This window comes from Porcisia hertigi, chromosome 36 (assembly GCF_017918235.1).
Source record: "Porcisia hertigi strain C119 chromosome 36, whole genome shotgun sequence".
In the NCBI taxonomy this organism is placed as follows: Eukaryota; Euglenozoa; class Kinetoplastea; order Trypanosomatida; family Trypanosomatidae; genus Porcisia; species Porcisia hertigi.
The window spans coordinates 1,104,606-1,118,763 of NC_090595.1; the positions used below are offsets into that span (position 1 = coordinate 1,104,606).

The window sequence follows — 14,158 nt, forward strand, 5'->3', positions numbered from 1 at the left end:
TCGCATATCCTGTAAACAGCGGCACACCCAGCCGTATCGTTTTCAAGCTCCACTGCAGGAAGCTAGCCCCGCATCACCATTCCTGCTCACTTTTCCAATGAGTTTGTGCCGAATTTGTATCGTAATGGGCCCCAGTAGCTACGGCGAGCCAGACCTACGAGGGGCCTGGTGCATGGCGTGCACACACGCGTGCGACACGTAGGGCCATCTGAGCAATTTCAAAAAAAAAAGGTGCGAGACACAAAGATGATCCGCACCACCACCGTCGCTGGCCTCGCCAACCCCATCCCCATTTCTGCCCGCTACCCACAGAGCAAGACAGTCATGACGAAATACTGGTTAACGGAAATACATGTGTTTTGCTCCTCTGGTTCGTTTACATCACGTATGAGGGCTGCACCCTACACGCAGACATAAGCGCCTGCGTGCACTGGCAGCCACACCTCCTCGCTCACTCGCCCCACAACGATCAGCGTGGGGTTGCAGGGCCTCATCGACAGCCTCGACACGCTACATCACAAGGACATAACATGGCAGCGGTATCACCGCCCCATGAGAGGAGCGCACCTCCAAAACAAAGGTTCCGCTGGACCCAGCAGGCAGCAGCTCCCCCCCGCCAGCATGGACGGGTCTTCCTACAACCGTCTGCACACTAGGGGACCTCCCAGCTCGCACCTCCAACGCCGCAAGAGCTGGACTCCCGCTTTGGATAAGCATGCTAATGGGCCTACCATCACCTCCTCCGTCGCCACCGTTGGCGCCCAAGGGGGCCACGAGCAGCGATGTCGGGTAGGCACGGACAACAGTGTCACTAAAGTGCGAAGTCGGTCTCTCTACTCCCTCGGATGGGTGGAAGAGAATCGGAACGGTGTCGCTGTTGCAGCTGTGGTTCGGGCTACGCTTCTCCGAGACAGATGTGGTGATGGCAGCGGGGGTGCACAGAGGGAGTCTCCCCGCCTGAGATGGTCAACAGCGGGCGGCAATCAGCTGCCGGTATACCCGGCAACTGCAGCCGGTGGGAAGGGCTCTCCTCGGCTCCGTCAAAGGGGCCGGCACTCGAACCTTGCAGCCCAACGCCCACCCTCTCCTGGGGGGCGGCGGGACCGGGAGTGGCTGCCTCGGCCTCCTCTCGCATCCTGGACAGAGTGGCGGCCCAGTGAACAGGCCGAAACACATAGGCGTCGGTTTTGGCTCGCAGAAGCAGCCGGCCCAGCACATCGCACCCATCCACGCGCGCCGCCGCCGCCGTGGTCACGCAGGCCTGGCTCACGCCACGCGTCAGCATGGTCCCACACGAAAGCCACACGCCGGGGCTTGTCGTCTCCAACAACGTCCACGTCATACTGCAGTACACACGCACTACTCTAATGCTTGAGCCTGGCACCCCCAAACCGTGGTGCGGGCCACTATCCTCGATTTTCGCGGCGAGCGCTGCGCCGCGGTCGCGGCTCTCGTCGTCTCGCAGGCGCGGCACCCGCAGCGGGTAGTAGGTGCTTTCCGTAGAGCCATAGGGTGCCCGCAAAGTCGCGTAGGCCTTGGCGTCCAGCGGACGGCGGCCCCTCGATGTGGCGGCGGTGTCATCCTGCGCCGCTAATGCTTCCTGATCCTCCCTGCCAGTCAGTGGCACAGCAGTGGGGCGACTGACGCGCTTCGTGTGTCCCAAACCCATCTGACCACACATGTTGTCGCCAAATGCATAAAGCAGCCCGCTGCGGAGCAGCACGAAGCTGTGTGCGCCTGCGGCAGCCACCTGCACTATGTCCATCCCGAACAGCAGCGGAATAGCGCGAAAGGTGGGCTGCACGAGAATCAGGCGCGAGCCGCCGAGCTGGCCCTGCTCACCAGTGCCACACGCGTAGATGCAGTGACCTGACCGGGTGAGCAAAAGTGTGTGATGCGCCCCGCATGCGACCTGCGCTATGTGCCGGTCACCCGGGGGCGGGACGCGCCGCCGTGAAGCGGCTGGAGCGCAAGCTGACCTGCCGTTGGCGGCCGCAGCTGACGATGAGGCTCCGGAAGCAAGCGATGAGGGTGAGAGCGCCAATCCGATAGCTGCACGGCAATCCGTACCACAGCCTACCAGCGCATCCGTGTCCCCGCTGCTCAGGGAGCCATCGTGTGCGCCGTCCGCCAGCGCACCCTCTCCAAATCCAGCAACACGCCGGGGTGCCCTCAGTCCTGGCGCACTAGTGCCGAGAAGACCCTGGCCCTCCGCGAAACCGTCAGCGGCGCCGTCGTACGACCACACAGAGCCGTCCCCGAGCTGTCCGTACGTGTTGTCGCAGCCGCAGCTGTAAACAGCTCCGGAGACGGTGCAGTACACAATATGCGACGCCCCTGCGGCAACATCGACAACCGGCTCTCCGCCGCTCTCCAGCACAGAGATGTGTGCACTCCTGGCGGCACCGTCGATGACAGGGTTGGAGAGCAGCAGCAGCGTACCATCGCTGCGGAGCAAGGCGGAATACACGGCTTTGCAGGACGCAACCTTCTCAACCTTGTATCGCGGCATCGACTGGTCCACGGGTGATTGTGACGCATCCAAGAGCGGACGCAAAGCATCCGCGACGGATTTGGCAGAGTCAGCCAGGGAGCACAGGGCAGCCTCCGTCAGTGCCACAGCGGCGGTCGGTACAACCGTGAACATGTCCCGAGGAGCGTAACTGGCAATACATGTACAGACAGAGGAGGGGGGAGAGAGGGGGTGAAGAGCGTGGGCACCTCACAGGATACGTGGGGATATATAAAAAAGATGACAAGCTGCAATGACCTCCACCTATCTCTGCAGCACACCTCTCAATCCACCGCCTTTCGTATGAGCACCCGCCGGATATGTGTAGGTGTGCGCCAATCAGGGGTGTAAAGTGGACGAAGTAAACAACACAAAATGAGGGCTCTTAGGGTGGAAGAAGAAGAGGACGAGATCCCCGGGACGATGGGACAGACTTGAAACAACAAGCGCGCACTGACCGTTTGGGTGGCATGGTCAGCGTGTCGGCCGCAACACCTACTCCGCACGGGAGGGGGAGGGGAGGGGAGGGGAGGGAGGCGGGGAACAGTACCGTGGCCTTCATGAATCGAAAAAGGCACACAGCCAAGGTTTCTTTTTGTGCGCCAATACAGCAGAAAGATCTCCCCGGCACTCTAGCGCCCAGCCACTGACCACCATTGTTTCACATCCACCACCACCTGTGCGCAATGGAAAGCCAGAGATGAGCCTCTCTTCGACCCCCCATGTCCACGGGGGAACACTCCGGGTGGACTGTGCTGACAACACTTAGGCATCTTCTCTTTTACTTTTCGATCGCCCTCACGACCCTCGACCACTGGTAGCAAAGGCACTGCAGGACTCACACCGTCATGGATATGCTACGCACCTCCTGACAACGAGCGGATGTCGGTATCTACGTGGGTTCCGCGTCCTCTGACCATTCAAAGCGGACGTCATCGACGGTGTGAAGGGGGTAAAATGTGGTCCTGCCCCCCCTCACCTCCGCACGAAGGGGCGGTGATTACGGAGATCCAAGCACATGGGAAAGAAAGCGGTAGATGACGACCGAGCACAGACGCGCACAGCGACCTGCCCTCCCCCCTCCCCCCCCCCCTCAGCGCGCCCCATACACGCAGAGAGGGGGGGAGTCAAATGTCTCACAAAGGACAGCGGCAAATCGCACTAAGGGAAAGGGGGGAAGAAAAACGGAGCACAGCGACTCCCTCGCACAGTACACACACACACTGCTGTCCTTGCACCCACCGTGCATCGAGAAACACCGCCGTGCCGGGGTGCTCTCCAGCGTGAGAAAAGGTGCAATAACCGCTCATCCGCGGAGGACGCACACGCGCGGAAAGAAGCGGGGAAAAAGAATTCCTCCCTCAACGCACCCACCCTGCACGACGACGTTCGGCCAGCCCCACCCCCCCCTCCTCAAAACTGGCCCGTCCACCGACCTCGCAGGCCGCCCCAGTGCTGCAGCCCCACCACCACGCCGGTCGCCAGGTGGCGCACCCGTCGAGGGGGCTCAGGCTCCTCACCAGTCGGGATTCAGGGCCGGGCGAGGTGCCTTCCAGTCGCGTCGACAGCAGAAACACCATGTTGGCGGGGCAAATGCGCGCAGTGTCACAGGTTTCTCCGCTGCAACGCTGCTCAGGACACCGCCACCGACATCACGGAGAGAGGTGCCGCGCAGACGTGCCTCCCTTGGAAGTACCTAGCCATACCCCCCTCATGAGCGGCTCAGCATTGCCGGGAAGGGGAAGGGGGAGGGGAGGGACAGGGCCTCCCTGGCTCCTCTCCTGAGTGGGGACACTGGACCTCGACACAACACAGAGATGTCCCCACCGCCAGTCATCAGGGGAGGCCGTCACTCCCACGTGGAAGAATAATAGCGACGTGTCTCTTTCCCAAGAGTGACCGGTTCGTTCCCCTTCCCATTCCGTCACCCAAACAACGAAACGAGGAAAATGGTCAACCCACCACTCCCGCCATTACAGGGGTATGGCCGACTTCGCCACGGTGCAAAGACATAGTCACTCACAACTCCCGCTGTGTCCTCGCTCCCTCTCCTCTCCCGTCCATCCCCAGTAGTTCATTCCCTGCATGCACAGACAAAGAGAGGCGTACGCACGTCCGTGCGTACAAACAATTTGGCACGAAAAGACTGCTGTTGTTGACAAAATTATATAGATATATATATATATAAACCAGAGGATGTTACCCTCCTCTTCTTATTTGGATACTGGCCTTCGGCAGGCAGGGAGCACTTCACCTGCCTCTCCCCCCCTCCCTCCCCCAATCCATCTAGCGTCAGGCAAGCAAGGAAGTGCAATGAGCCAAGGGGGGGGGCGAGGGAAAAACTTTCAGAGCGAAGAAAAAAAAGAGTATGAATTGCAAAGGCGCATGTATGACCGCTATTCGGGACGGCGACCGCCTGCCTCGTACACCCTGAGAAGCTTCAGAACATCACCCACCAGGAAAAATGAGCCGCACACGAAAACCTCCGCGGGCTTGGAGGCGTCCTCGTTGTCGCTGGCGGCTGGCAAAACAAGGTCAAGGATGTCCTCGAGGGCAGAGAAGGGCCGGGCGCAAGGGAGGCAGGTCACCTCGCGGAAAAGATTGCGCCAGCACTCCGTGGTCGTCACCATTCTCTCTTTAAATTCCCTCATCCTGCCCTCCATATCACCTGGCTCAGCAGACTGTGGCGACATGCGCGGGTTTGACACTTGGGAAATGACCACCTTGCAGAAGTGGGACACGTATGGCATGAAGGCTTTGAGAATGCACTTCGGATCACGAGAGGTATAGAAGATAAGCACGCGGCGCGGCGCAGAGTCCCCAGTGTGAGTGGCGCTGCAATCCAGGAACCACTGTGTAGCACGGGATATGCTCTCCACAGTGTGGGCGCCGTCGAGGTAGAAAGTGATGTCGGTGCCACCCTCGACAGCCACGACCTGTGACCGTCCGGCGTATGTCATGTTCTGCAGCACATTCCTCTCGACCTCGTCCAGTGGCAGGATAGGGGGGATGTTCGCTATGCGTCGCGCCGCCATCAGCGCTAACTTGCTATCCTCCACAGCGTGTGTGCCGCCAATGGCGAGTTTCGGCCAACTGCGGATCGGCAGCACATTCGGATCCAGCAGCACGAGCGGCGTGTCATTTTCTCGAGCGTGGTTCTCCAGCCATGCGCGCGTCTCTGGATGATCCACCTGTGGCGCTGCAAAGCAAACCACACCAGGCTTCATGATACCAGCCTTCTCTCCAGTGATCTCCTGGAGGGTGTCACCCAATATCTCCGTGTGGTCAAAGCCCAGTGCCGTGATGATGCTCACCTCGGACGGGATTGTGTTGGTGGAGTCGATTCGGCCACCCATGCCAACTTCCATCACCGCAACCTCAACGCCCTCCTGCTCGAAAATGTACAACGAGAGAAGAAACATAAAACGAAAGAAACCCGCCCGTGATGGTGCGGCGATGTCGCGGTCTAGCTGACTTGCCGAATACTGTAGAGCATCGTATTTGTCAAAAAACTCAAAGAAATACTGCGCATATCTATCTTCGCCCAGCATCCGTCCGTCCACCACTGTCCGTTCTCGCACATCTGTGAGGTGAGGAGAAGTGAAGAGACCCACCTTGAAACCGTATGCTTGCAGAAGAGCAGCAGTGTACGCTGAGGTAGTCCCCTTGCCCTTTGTGCCGGCTACGTGAACAAATCGAATCCGCTCGAGAATTGGAGCAAAGCCAAGTCGATCAAGGAGGCGCTTCGTCACCTCAAAGGAGTCTGGACGCTTCTGTGGTCGCTGCCCCGTCATCTTCTCCACAATCTCCAACGCATCCCTGAAGGAGCGCTGACGGCAGTTGGACATGCGGCCACCGTCGCCAATGCTATTCACCACTACCCGTGACTGCGTGTGCAAGGGCAACGGGCTCGTCTTGCGTGCAGCGCCCACTCCAGGTACGCCAGAATGTAGTATCGACAAAAATTTCTTGTTTGTGAGCGTAGCACTGGCGGATCCAGGAAGGGGGGAAAAAACAAACGTACGGAAGAAATTCGATCGTGGTGTTGGAGCAACAAACGAGAGACAAGAGGAGCTAACAGGCACACTCGAGTGGCGTCGCGAATCACAAAGCTTTGTTTCCGGGGCATGAACAGTATGGATAGCGGCGGCAGCGACAGCCGACTCAACGATGCAGCCAAGGGGGCGCTGCAACGCCTTTAGACAGCGGTTACCACGTAAGCTGAAAGGCGCGGGTCGTGTACACCCGAGAAGGAAGGGCAAATATCGGTGAAGAGAGGAATGAGCAACGATACACAGACGCATAGTCGATATATATATATATATATATATATATATAAACACAGTTGATGCCTGTACGATAGTGTTTTGGTATCCGCTCTGAACTGGTGCTCAGTTGGCCTGCCTTTGTGTGTGTGTATGTGTGTGTGTGTGGTGTGTGTATATATGTATACGCTTGTATATATACCGCGAAATAAAGCGGTAGTGTTGAAAGGAGGGTGCAGCGCGGTGTGGACATGTACCGGCAAGCCAAACGAGACAAACACACAGGGAGGGGAAATACATAAAAAAAATACACACACACACGCGCGCACGGACACGGCCACACACGCTCAAACACACAAAGTCAGAGAAAACGGAGACAAAGAAAGAAAGGGATGTCCGACAAGAAGAGCGGAATATGTCCACCGCAGTCAATGTCCTTTTCACCAGCGAGAGACAGACATATGATAAGGTAAAACAAAGGAGGATAAAAAGTGTCGAGAAAACAGACTCCGCCGCGAGTCGTATCTGCGCACTTCAACAATCGCATAGGGAGGGAAGAGGTGTGTGTGTGTGTGTGTGTGTGTGATTGCTCTTCTTACCATCCAGTCGTCGAGCTCATGCGAACACGAAGGTACTGCTGATCTGTTGCTGTTTTTTTTTGTGTGTATTTGATACACACAGGAACGCTGAGCCACGCATTCTTGTAGTCCTCATGTCTCACAGTGTATACTCGTGCCGTTAATGTACCCCCCCCCCCTAGTCGTTGGGTATGCACGGTCTTCACTAAACCCGTCGGCTGGTTACATCCGTGGACTCAAGTACAACCAGCCGAGATCAGATGAGGGTAGTCCCCCCCCCTTCCCGTTTCACCTCAGCGCTATTAGCAGCACTGCAAGTAGAACCTGTGTCGAACGCGGAAGGCAAGAAGATGTCACCACCCACATGTAAACGAGACCGATGCTCCCGCCAAGAGAAAATGAAGATTCAGAGCTAAGTGCAACGGCTTGCCGCTCTGTTGCGTTGATGTCGATGACAGGAAGAAACCTTCTCCCTTTCAGTACAATTCTATTGCGACATATTCTTTTTTGCAAGTCGTTTGGCACCCCCCCCCCACAACTCCCCCATCCGTCCAGAGGGACATCCCTGGAGAACTCGAAAATGATCGTAGATTCCGGGTAGCGACTAGATCTAGTGCGATCTGTTTTGTTTGTAGCGGGGGGGGCAATTGCGAAGAGGGCTCAGATCCTCCTGGACGGATTTATATGTGCTTTACTGACACCGTGCTGCTGCTGCTGCTGCTGCTGTGACACGTGGCAGAATCAGCGTATATGGGCCGCCTGACGAGGAGTGGAGTGGAGAGCAAGGAACGCAGATACGCAAACGAGCACTCAAAAGCACCGAGCGTCAAGAAGGAAAAAAAACGGAGGTGCGGTCCACACACGGGTTGCTGCAATAGCGGTGAAAGGAAAACGTAGGATTCTTCGGCACATCTGTGCTCTGGTAGCAGGTGTACTCGACTCCTCCATCTATGTCGTCTAGCGGATGCGCTTGGTGCTAACTCGCTGTCCATCGGAATGCACTTCATTCACTCGCACCACACAGACCTCGAAGCCGCAGCGATGCAGTAAATCACTCACAACGGTCTGCGTCGCGCTTGAGAAGTCGCCAGGACCCTTGACTTCCATCAAGCAGAAAGAAGACTGCACTACCTCGGAAATCTCTCTCACAGAAGACTGAGCAACCTCGCTGCTACTGCCAACTCTCCAAAAGACCAAGTCGGGAAACCCTGAAAATGCCAACGGAACGCCCTCCGTGACTTGACTGAGGTACAGACACCTCAAGAGCCGCCAAAGCGGCTCCAGTGGGATTGCACGGAGGATGTCGAGTAGCGGCAACGACCCAACTGGCACCTTCCATGCCTCTGGAATAGCCATCGCTGCGGGACCGGAGATGGGTAATGCACCAGCGCCCTCTCTCAGCTCCAGCTTCTCCGCCTCCGCACACCTCCTCTTCTCTCCATCCCCGGGGGGAAGCGAAGACGTCACAGACTTAGCGAAGGTCAGCGGCGTTGCTGAGAAAGAACAGGTAATTGTCTCCAATACCTCTTCCTGCCTCACGCAAAACCCTTCTTCCGACTTTGCAGAGCAGCTTCGATGATGTACACCACACCCGTCCTCGTTAGAACGCGGTTGTCGGTGCCCCTGCTTCTCGTCCCCGCCGTCGTCCGCGTTACGATCCTTATCTAGGCGTTGAGCCGTGTGCTCTTCCGATGGCGGTGTGGTGGAGTCTACAACTTTACTTTGCGCCTTGGCCTCGCTCGGCCCCTCTCCTTTCTCGGTGTTCCGATCCATTCTGATGCGGGCAGCGACATACGCGACCAGCTCCTCCCTCGTGCAACGCTCGAGTTGAGCCAAGCGCGACTCAATCAAAGCGCGTCGGCGCCATCGAAATTGGATAGGCGTGGCCAAGTCAAGCGGGCCGTCCTGAAAAGCGGAGAGCCAGAGAACATCGTAGAGGGGGCGGATCGGTGGGGGAGAGGGACGGAGCTCGCCTTCAGGTGCGCTCGCTGGAAAGCCGTCGACCGGGGGAGAGAGAGAGGGGAATACCCAGTAGCAATCCCACAAAAAAGCTCGAGCAAGACAGGCGATCCACTGACCCTCACAGTGCGCGCCACACCACACAGAAGTCGCCCTCGCGCGGACAACGACGTCATTTCTTTCAGTGTTCTCCTTTGCGAGGTCGACCATGGGTGACTCTTTAAGCCCCCTGTGCACCGGAGCGCTTGCTGCAGCTTTCCCTGTGGTCGTTGCCGAAGCACCGCCCCATCGGCTCAGAAAATGATGAAGAACGAACAGCTCGACAGGCAAGGGAGGGCAGCGCTGTGGGTTGCGCGCACCACTCGAATCCGTAGACACTGCCCCTTCAGCGGCTCCGCCTGCTGGTCCACCTGAACGTCTATGTGATTGGGCACTAGGCTCCCGCCAAAGCATGCGATCTCGCGCATCCCGTGTGCCGTCAATGTGGCGGCAGATCACCTTCATCATACAACGAGTTGCCAACTCCCGGTGTGCCGGTAGTGGGGTCCACGGATGCACTTTGCGATGCGCTGTTACTAGGAGCCTTTCCAGTGTGAGACGATCCTGGCGGCTGCAGTAGCGGTCTCGCACATACTCCCACGCTGCGTGAATTAATGCGAACGTGCTGTGAGAAGATCTCCCCGCCTCAGAAAGAGAAGCGCCTTCACCACTGGTGGCAGGCGACACAGAAGCACTGTTAGGCCAGAGTACACGAAGCAGACGGCCGCGCCGCTGCACTTTGGGAGGAAGCGCAGACTCGATGGCTGGAGAACAGTTGCCGGCCAGCACGTCACAGAGAGCAGCTGCTCTGGAGTTGGTGATCGTGTGGGACGGCAACCACGTGTCATTCATCATGTAGCACGCGCTGTTGGAGGGAGAGGCATCCACTGAGTGCATGTCATCCGTCACGTGACTTGCTAACTCGCCATATCCGGCCTGGGCCTCCTCCAGAACTGCAAGCGCCTCTGCGTAATGCTTCTGGTGAAAAAGATTCTGGGCAAGCCGTGTTACCCACCTCCCGCGTTTGTGCGGCTTATAGCGAAACTCATACATGATGGGAGAGAGAGGACAATGAGCGCCGCTGCCTGGGATGTGATGAAGCACATACACGGGCTCATGAAGAAGATAATGCAAGCAGGCATTGGCATCGGCGTACCGTCGCGCGCTCTGCAGTAATGGAAATATGAGCTCCAAGCAGGCAAACCAGCGGTACAGTGGCGTGAAAACGAGAAGGTGGTCCGCATGGCACCCCTGCCGATAAAAAAACGACTCCAGAGAGGCAGCCGCCAGTGGCGTAGAGCCCTGTGACGATGGCGCTGCCTTGGTGACCACAGGAGAAGCAGGTGAAGATGTGAAACTCCCGTGGGATGCCTCACCAGAGATGAAAGAAGCAGAGGTCGCAGAGTGTCCATGGCGTGGATGCCTCTTCACTGCCGCCACACCAACGCGCACAGCGGCCATGACAGTATCGTACATGTGCGACACGAAACTGCTGCTCTTTCCGCGATGGCGCTGGGCCGCCGTTACTGCGCCCTTGGTTACGTCGTGCAGCTGGCGCTGAGTGCAAAGGGCTCGACGATATTCTTCCAGGATGGCAGGACTGGCGAAAAGACACACGTGCGGTGGAGCTGCACATCCCTGGGTATCCATACCCTCCTCCGCAATGTCACCAGTCTGAAACAAGCGGGTCGAAGACGCAATGTCCTCCAAAGGAGCTGATTCGCCGTCACTACGCACCAATGAAACATCGAGGTAGAGTCGACTCTCCCCATCATTGCCTGTTTCTCCACGAGAAGGAATGTCTCCGTTCGTGTGGTCATATCCACGTGACACCGCTCCAGCTGTTGACGTAGGTGCCAGTGATGATGTGAACCACCGTGGCAGAAGAGCATGCGGGAAACACTCCATGAAGGCCTTCAAAATCAGGTGAGATGGAGTCGATAATGACGGCTTAGCCAAACTCGGTAGTGCCTGGTGACAAGACGCGCGGAAAGTCTGTAGAAGGAGCAAGAGCTGGGGCCGTACCATCAGTAGTGTTGGAGGAGTAGCGACGGTCATAGTGGCCGCTACTGGCTTTGTGTCTTGCCCGCTCACCATTCCAGCGCCGTTGTTGGAGGTCAGCACATGGAACGTCTCCGTCACTCGGGCCAGGTGCTGCTTCAGTCCTGCGTGCGGCACATAAACAGAGCCGATGACATGGTCCCAGCATTGGGCCACCGCATCCGCCTCTTCAGCCACAGAAGAGAAACACCGGCGATATGGGGACCGGCCAGCGTCATCAGCCAACGTACCAACGTGGCAGGCCGCGCTGCGAGGCGTTTGACTAGTGATCCGTGATGCAGAAGATAAGGTGTGAGGCGCTGCACGAGGGGCGCAGTGAGAAAGTATCCTTGTCCCCCCGGCAGGGTCGGTTATCGTCGCCGAAGCTTCAGGTGACCCACTGACAGTACTTGACGGCGCCGAGACGGAGTACCGCCGCTCTATGAGGTAAAGAATCATCCCCCGTTTAGTTCGTGGTATAGTGTCGTCGTACAGACTGTTATCCATCACTTGCTCCAGTCGCCCACAGGGGACATCGTCTCCCCCGCGGTCACGCTTTGAGCGCCGCGTGGACGACAGTTTGCTCGCCATCCCCACGCTGGCGCCACCATTCCCGTTCAAAACCTTTGCTGGAGAGCCGAGGGTGGATGCCGCGGAGTGAGTAACGGCGCAGATGGTGCTGTTCGCCTCGCTCTCTTGAGTGAATGCACGCAGGGCAGAACGTGCTTTACTGCACTGTCGAAGCCGCGTCAGAAATGTCCGCAGCTCCGTTGCCCGGACCGCCTGTGCCACACAAGCCACCATCTTCCTTCTGCTAAGCCTTGGCGCCGATTCGCCGACGGTAGCTGCGTCACAATGCTTCCACATGTCTCCGTCACAGGCACTAAGCAGAAGCCCTGCCACTCGTGCTCCGTTGTAGTGCTCCAGCAGTGGCGATGATGTCAATGCCACGCAGGCCACTTCCTCGGCCGGTGGCCCGGTGCACATCGTCAAGGCTGTTACCGAGTCCTCTTCAGAGCCATTCAAGCACACAATCTCGGTGCCATCGGCGGCAGAGTCGACTGAGGCTTGCTTCGCAGCCCACCAGAGAAAGCGTCGTTGAGTCAGCGCGTCCAGAGCAGGCTGCACGTGCAGCCAGTCTCCGTAGCGCGTTTCCAGGTGTTGTGCAGTGAAACTGCGTGGTTTGCGCAGAAGAAGCCGAAGAAGCAACTCTGACTCCTCGCTGCCAGCCCAAGCCCAATTCGCTGATTGCGTGATCATGTCTAGCGCTGGCCCAGCGGCGAAAGGCTCCATCACACCTTCACCACCTTCCCTGCCAGAGAAAACACCTTTGGAGAGCGCCTTGACCCCTCTCTCTGTCTCTCCAGCGGCATTGGACGCCGTCAAGGAGAGGACAGCTCGACACGCCCAGAGATCCTCAGCGCTCATTGCGTGCCCTGCATATCGACACACATACCAAAGGCACACGTGAAATGCACACGTGACAAGCCATGGGTGAGGCGCTGCAGATCCGAGTGAGTTGGCAGTAGTCAACCCCCCTTGGCTTGTCATGAGAAAACTGGCCGCGGCAGCTGTTGCCCTTTCCTCCAAGTCTTCCTCCACGTCGTCGTCATCGTCAGCGGCGGATCCTTCTATGGTGCGGTTGCCACCCCAATTGCCTGCCGCCTCTGAAAGCGTATCAGCCCTGCCCAGGTTTTTAATCGAGTCTTCATCAACAGCCATACGAGCAGTGCCGCCTGCTAGAGACGACGACGACGACGATAAGGACATTCGGCTCTCTTGTTGTCCAGCCTCGGGTCGGTTATGCTTGAGTGAGAACGCCGCTGCGGTTGCCGAAGTTGAGGAGCCCTCGAACGCCGATGTGTCTTCTGGCCTCTGTCGCTTGTGGCTCTTAGACACGGTTACTGCAACACCTCTAGATGTCACGGGACGGTTGGCTATATGAGCCCGAGCATTCCTTGGAGTGTCAACCTCTCTCACTTCGTCAGTCGTGGAAGGGTAAACGCAGGCGACCAATGGGACGGCAGCAGCTGCTGCTGCTGCTGCTGTGAAAGAGAATGGGGCTGTCTGAACCTCGTCCTGGATCTCTACTACTACTTGGCCCTCGCTGACAGCGCTTGGGCGACTTGCCTCAATGCTTCGTCGGGAAGGCAAAAACGGATCCACTGGAGTCGCGTCGGCATCAGCGCACATCGCGCTTGACACCGCGCTCCGCGTCCCGAGGTATTTTTCCGTCTCTATTCGGCCTGTCTTCCCTTGGGAAGCGGCGACCATCTTCCGGTAGACAAGCGCAGACTCGTCGCGCCCTCTTGAGAAGAGTCGTCCGCAAAGAAAGACGACCGTGCTGAGCAGATTGTTATTACACCGTAGACTCACTGTACGGCTCGCGTGAAATCTTATTCACTTGCAAAGAGTTTTTTTTTTATTTTTCTCTCTCTGCAAGGAAGATTTCTACACCCGATCCTATGGAGGTGGAGACAGAGGAAAAAGGGCGGGCGGGCGGGCAGGGGGGGGAGATGATTTGGGGGAGCGGCGGGAGGAGACAGTTCGTGGGTATGCGTGCGCAATACAAAAGTTGTAGTAAATGAAATGCGACGTGAGAGAGAGAGCAGGATTTAGTGGGGAGGGGGGGGGCTCAGGATTCATTTCCACCGCCCCTCCCCTGATATGTATGTTTGCAACTGCGATTCTACATGTCGGTATGTTGGTGAATGCAGGTACTTTCAACTGGTCTCGCATCGAAGGCAGGCTTCACAAAGTGGGGA

The 14,158-nt window shown here is 57.7% G+C and overlaps 3 protein-coding genes across 3 annotated transcripts; all 3 read right to left on the minus strand.

The window, feature by feature from the left end:
• Window positions 1-895: 895 nt before the first annotated feature.
• JKF63_00259 (uncharacterized protein) lies at window positions 896-2,647 on the minus strand (the record flags this gene model as incomplete). Its single annotated transcript, XM_067896311.1, has 1 exon — window positions 896-2,647. The coding sequence occupies one exon, from the start codon at window positions 2,645-2,647 to the stop codon at window positions 896-898; it is 1,752 nt and encodes a 583-aa protein (XP_067752468.1).
• A 2,261-nt stretch (window positions 2,648-4,908) lies between these two features.
• On the minus strand, window positions 4,909-6,360 carry JKF63_00260 (uncharacterized protein; the record flags this gene model as incomplete). The annotated part of the gene is made up of 1 exon (XM_067896312.1): window positions 4,909-6,360. One exon carries the CDS (start codon window positions 6,358-6,360, stop codon window positions 4,909-4,911), a length of 1,452 nt encoding a protein of 483 aa, XP_067752469.1.
• A 1,952-nt stretch (window positions 6,361-8,312) lies between these two features.
• On the minus strand, window positions 8,313-13,586 carry JKF63_00261 (uncharacterized protein; the record flags this gene model as incomplete). Its single annotated transcript, XM_067896313.1, has 1 exon — window positions 8,313-13,586. One exon carries the CDS (start codon window positions 13,584-13,586, stop codon window positions 8,313-8,315), a length of 5,274 nt encoding a protein of 1,757 aa, XP_067752470.1.
• Window positions 13,587-14,158: the final 572 nt, after the last annotated feature.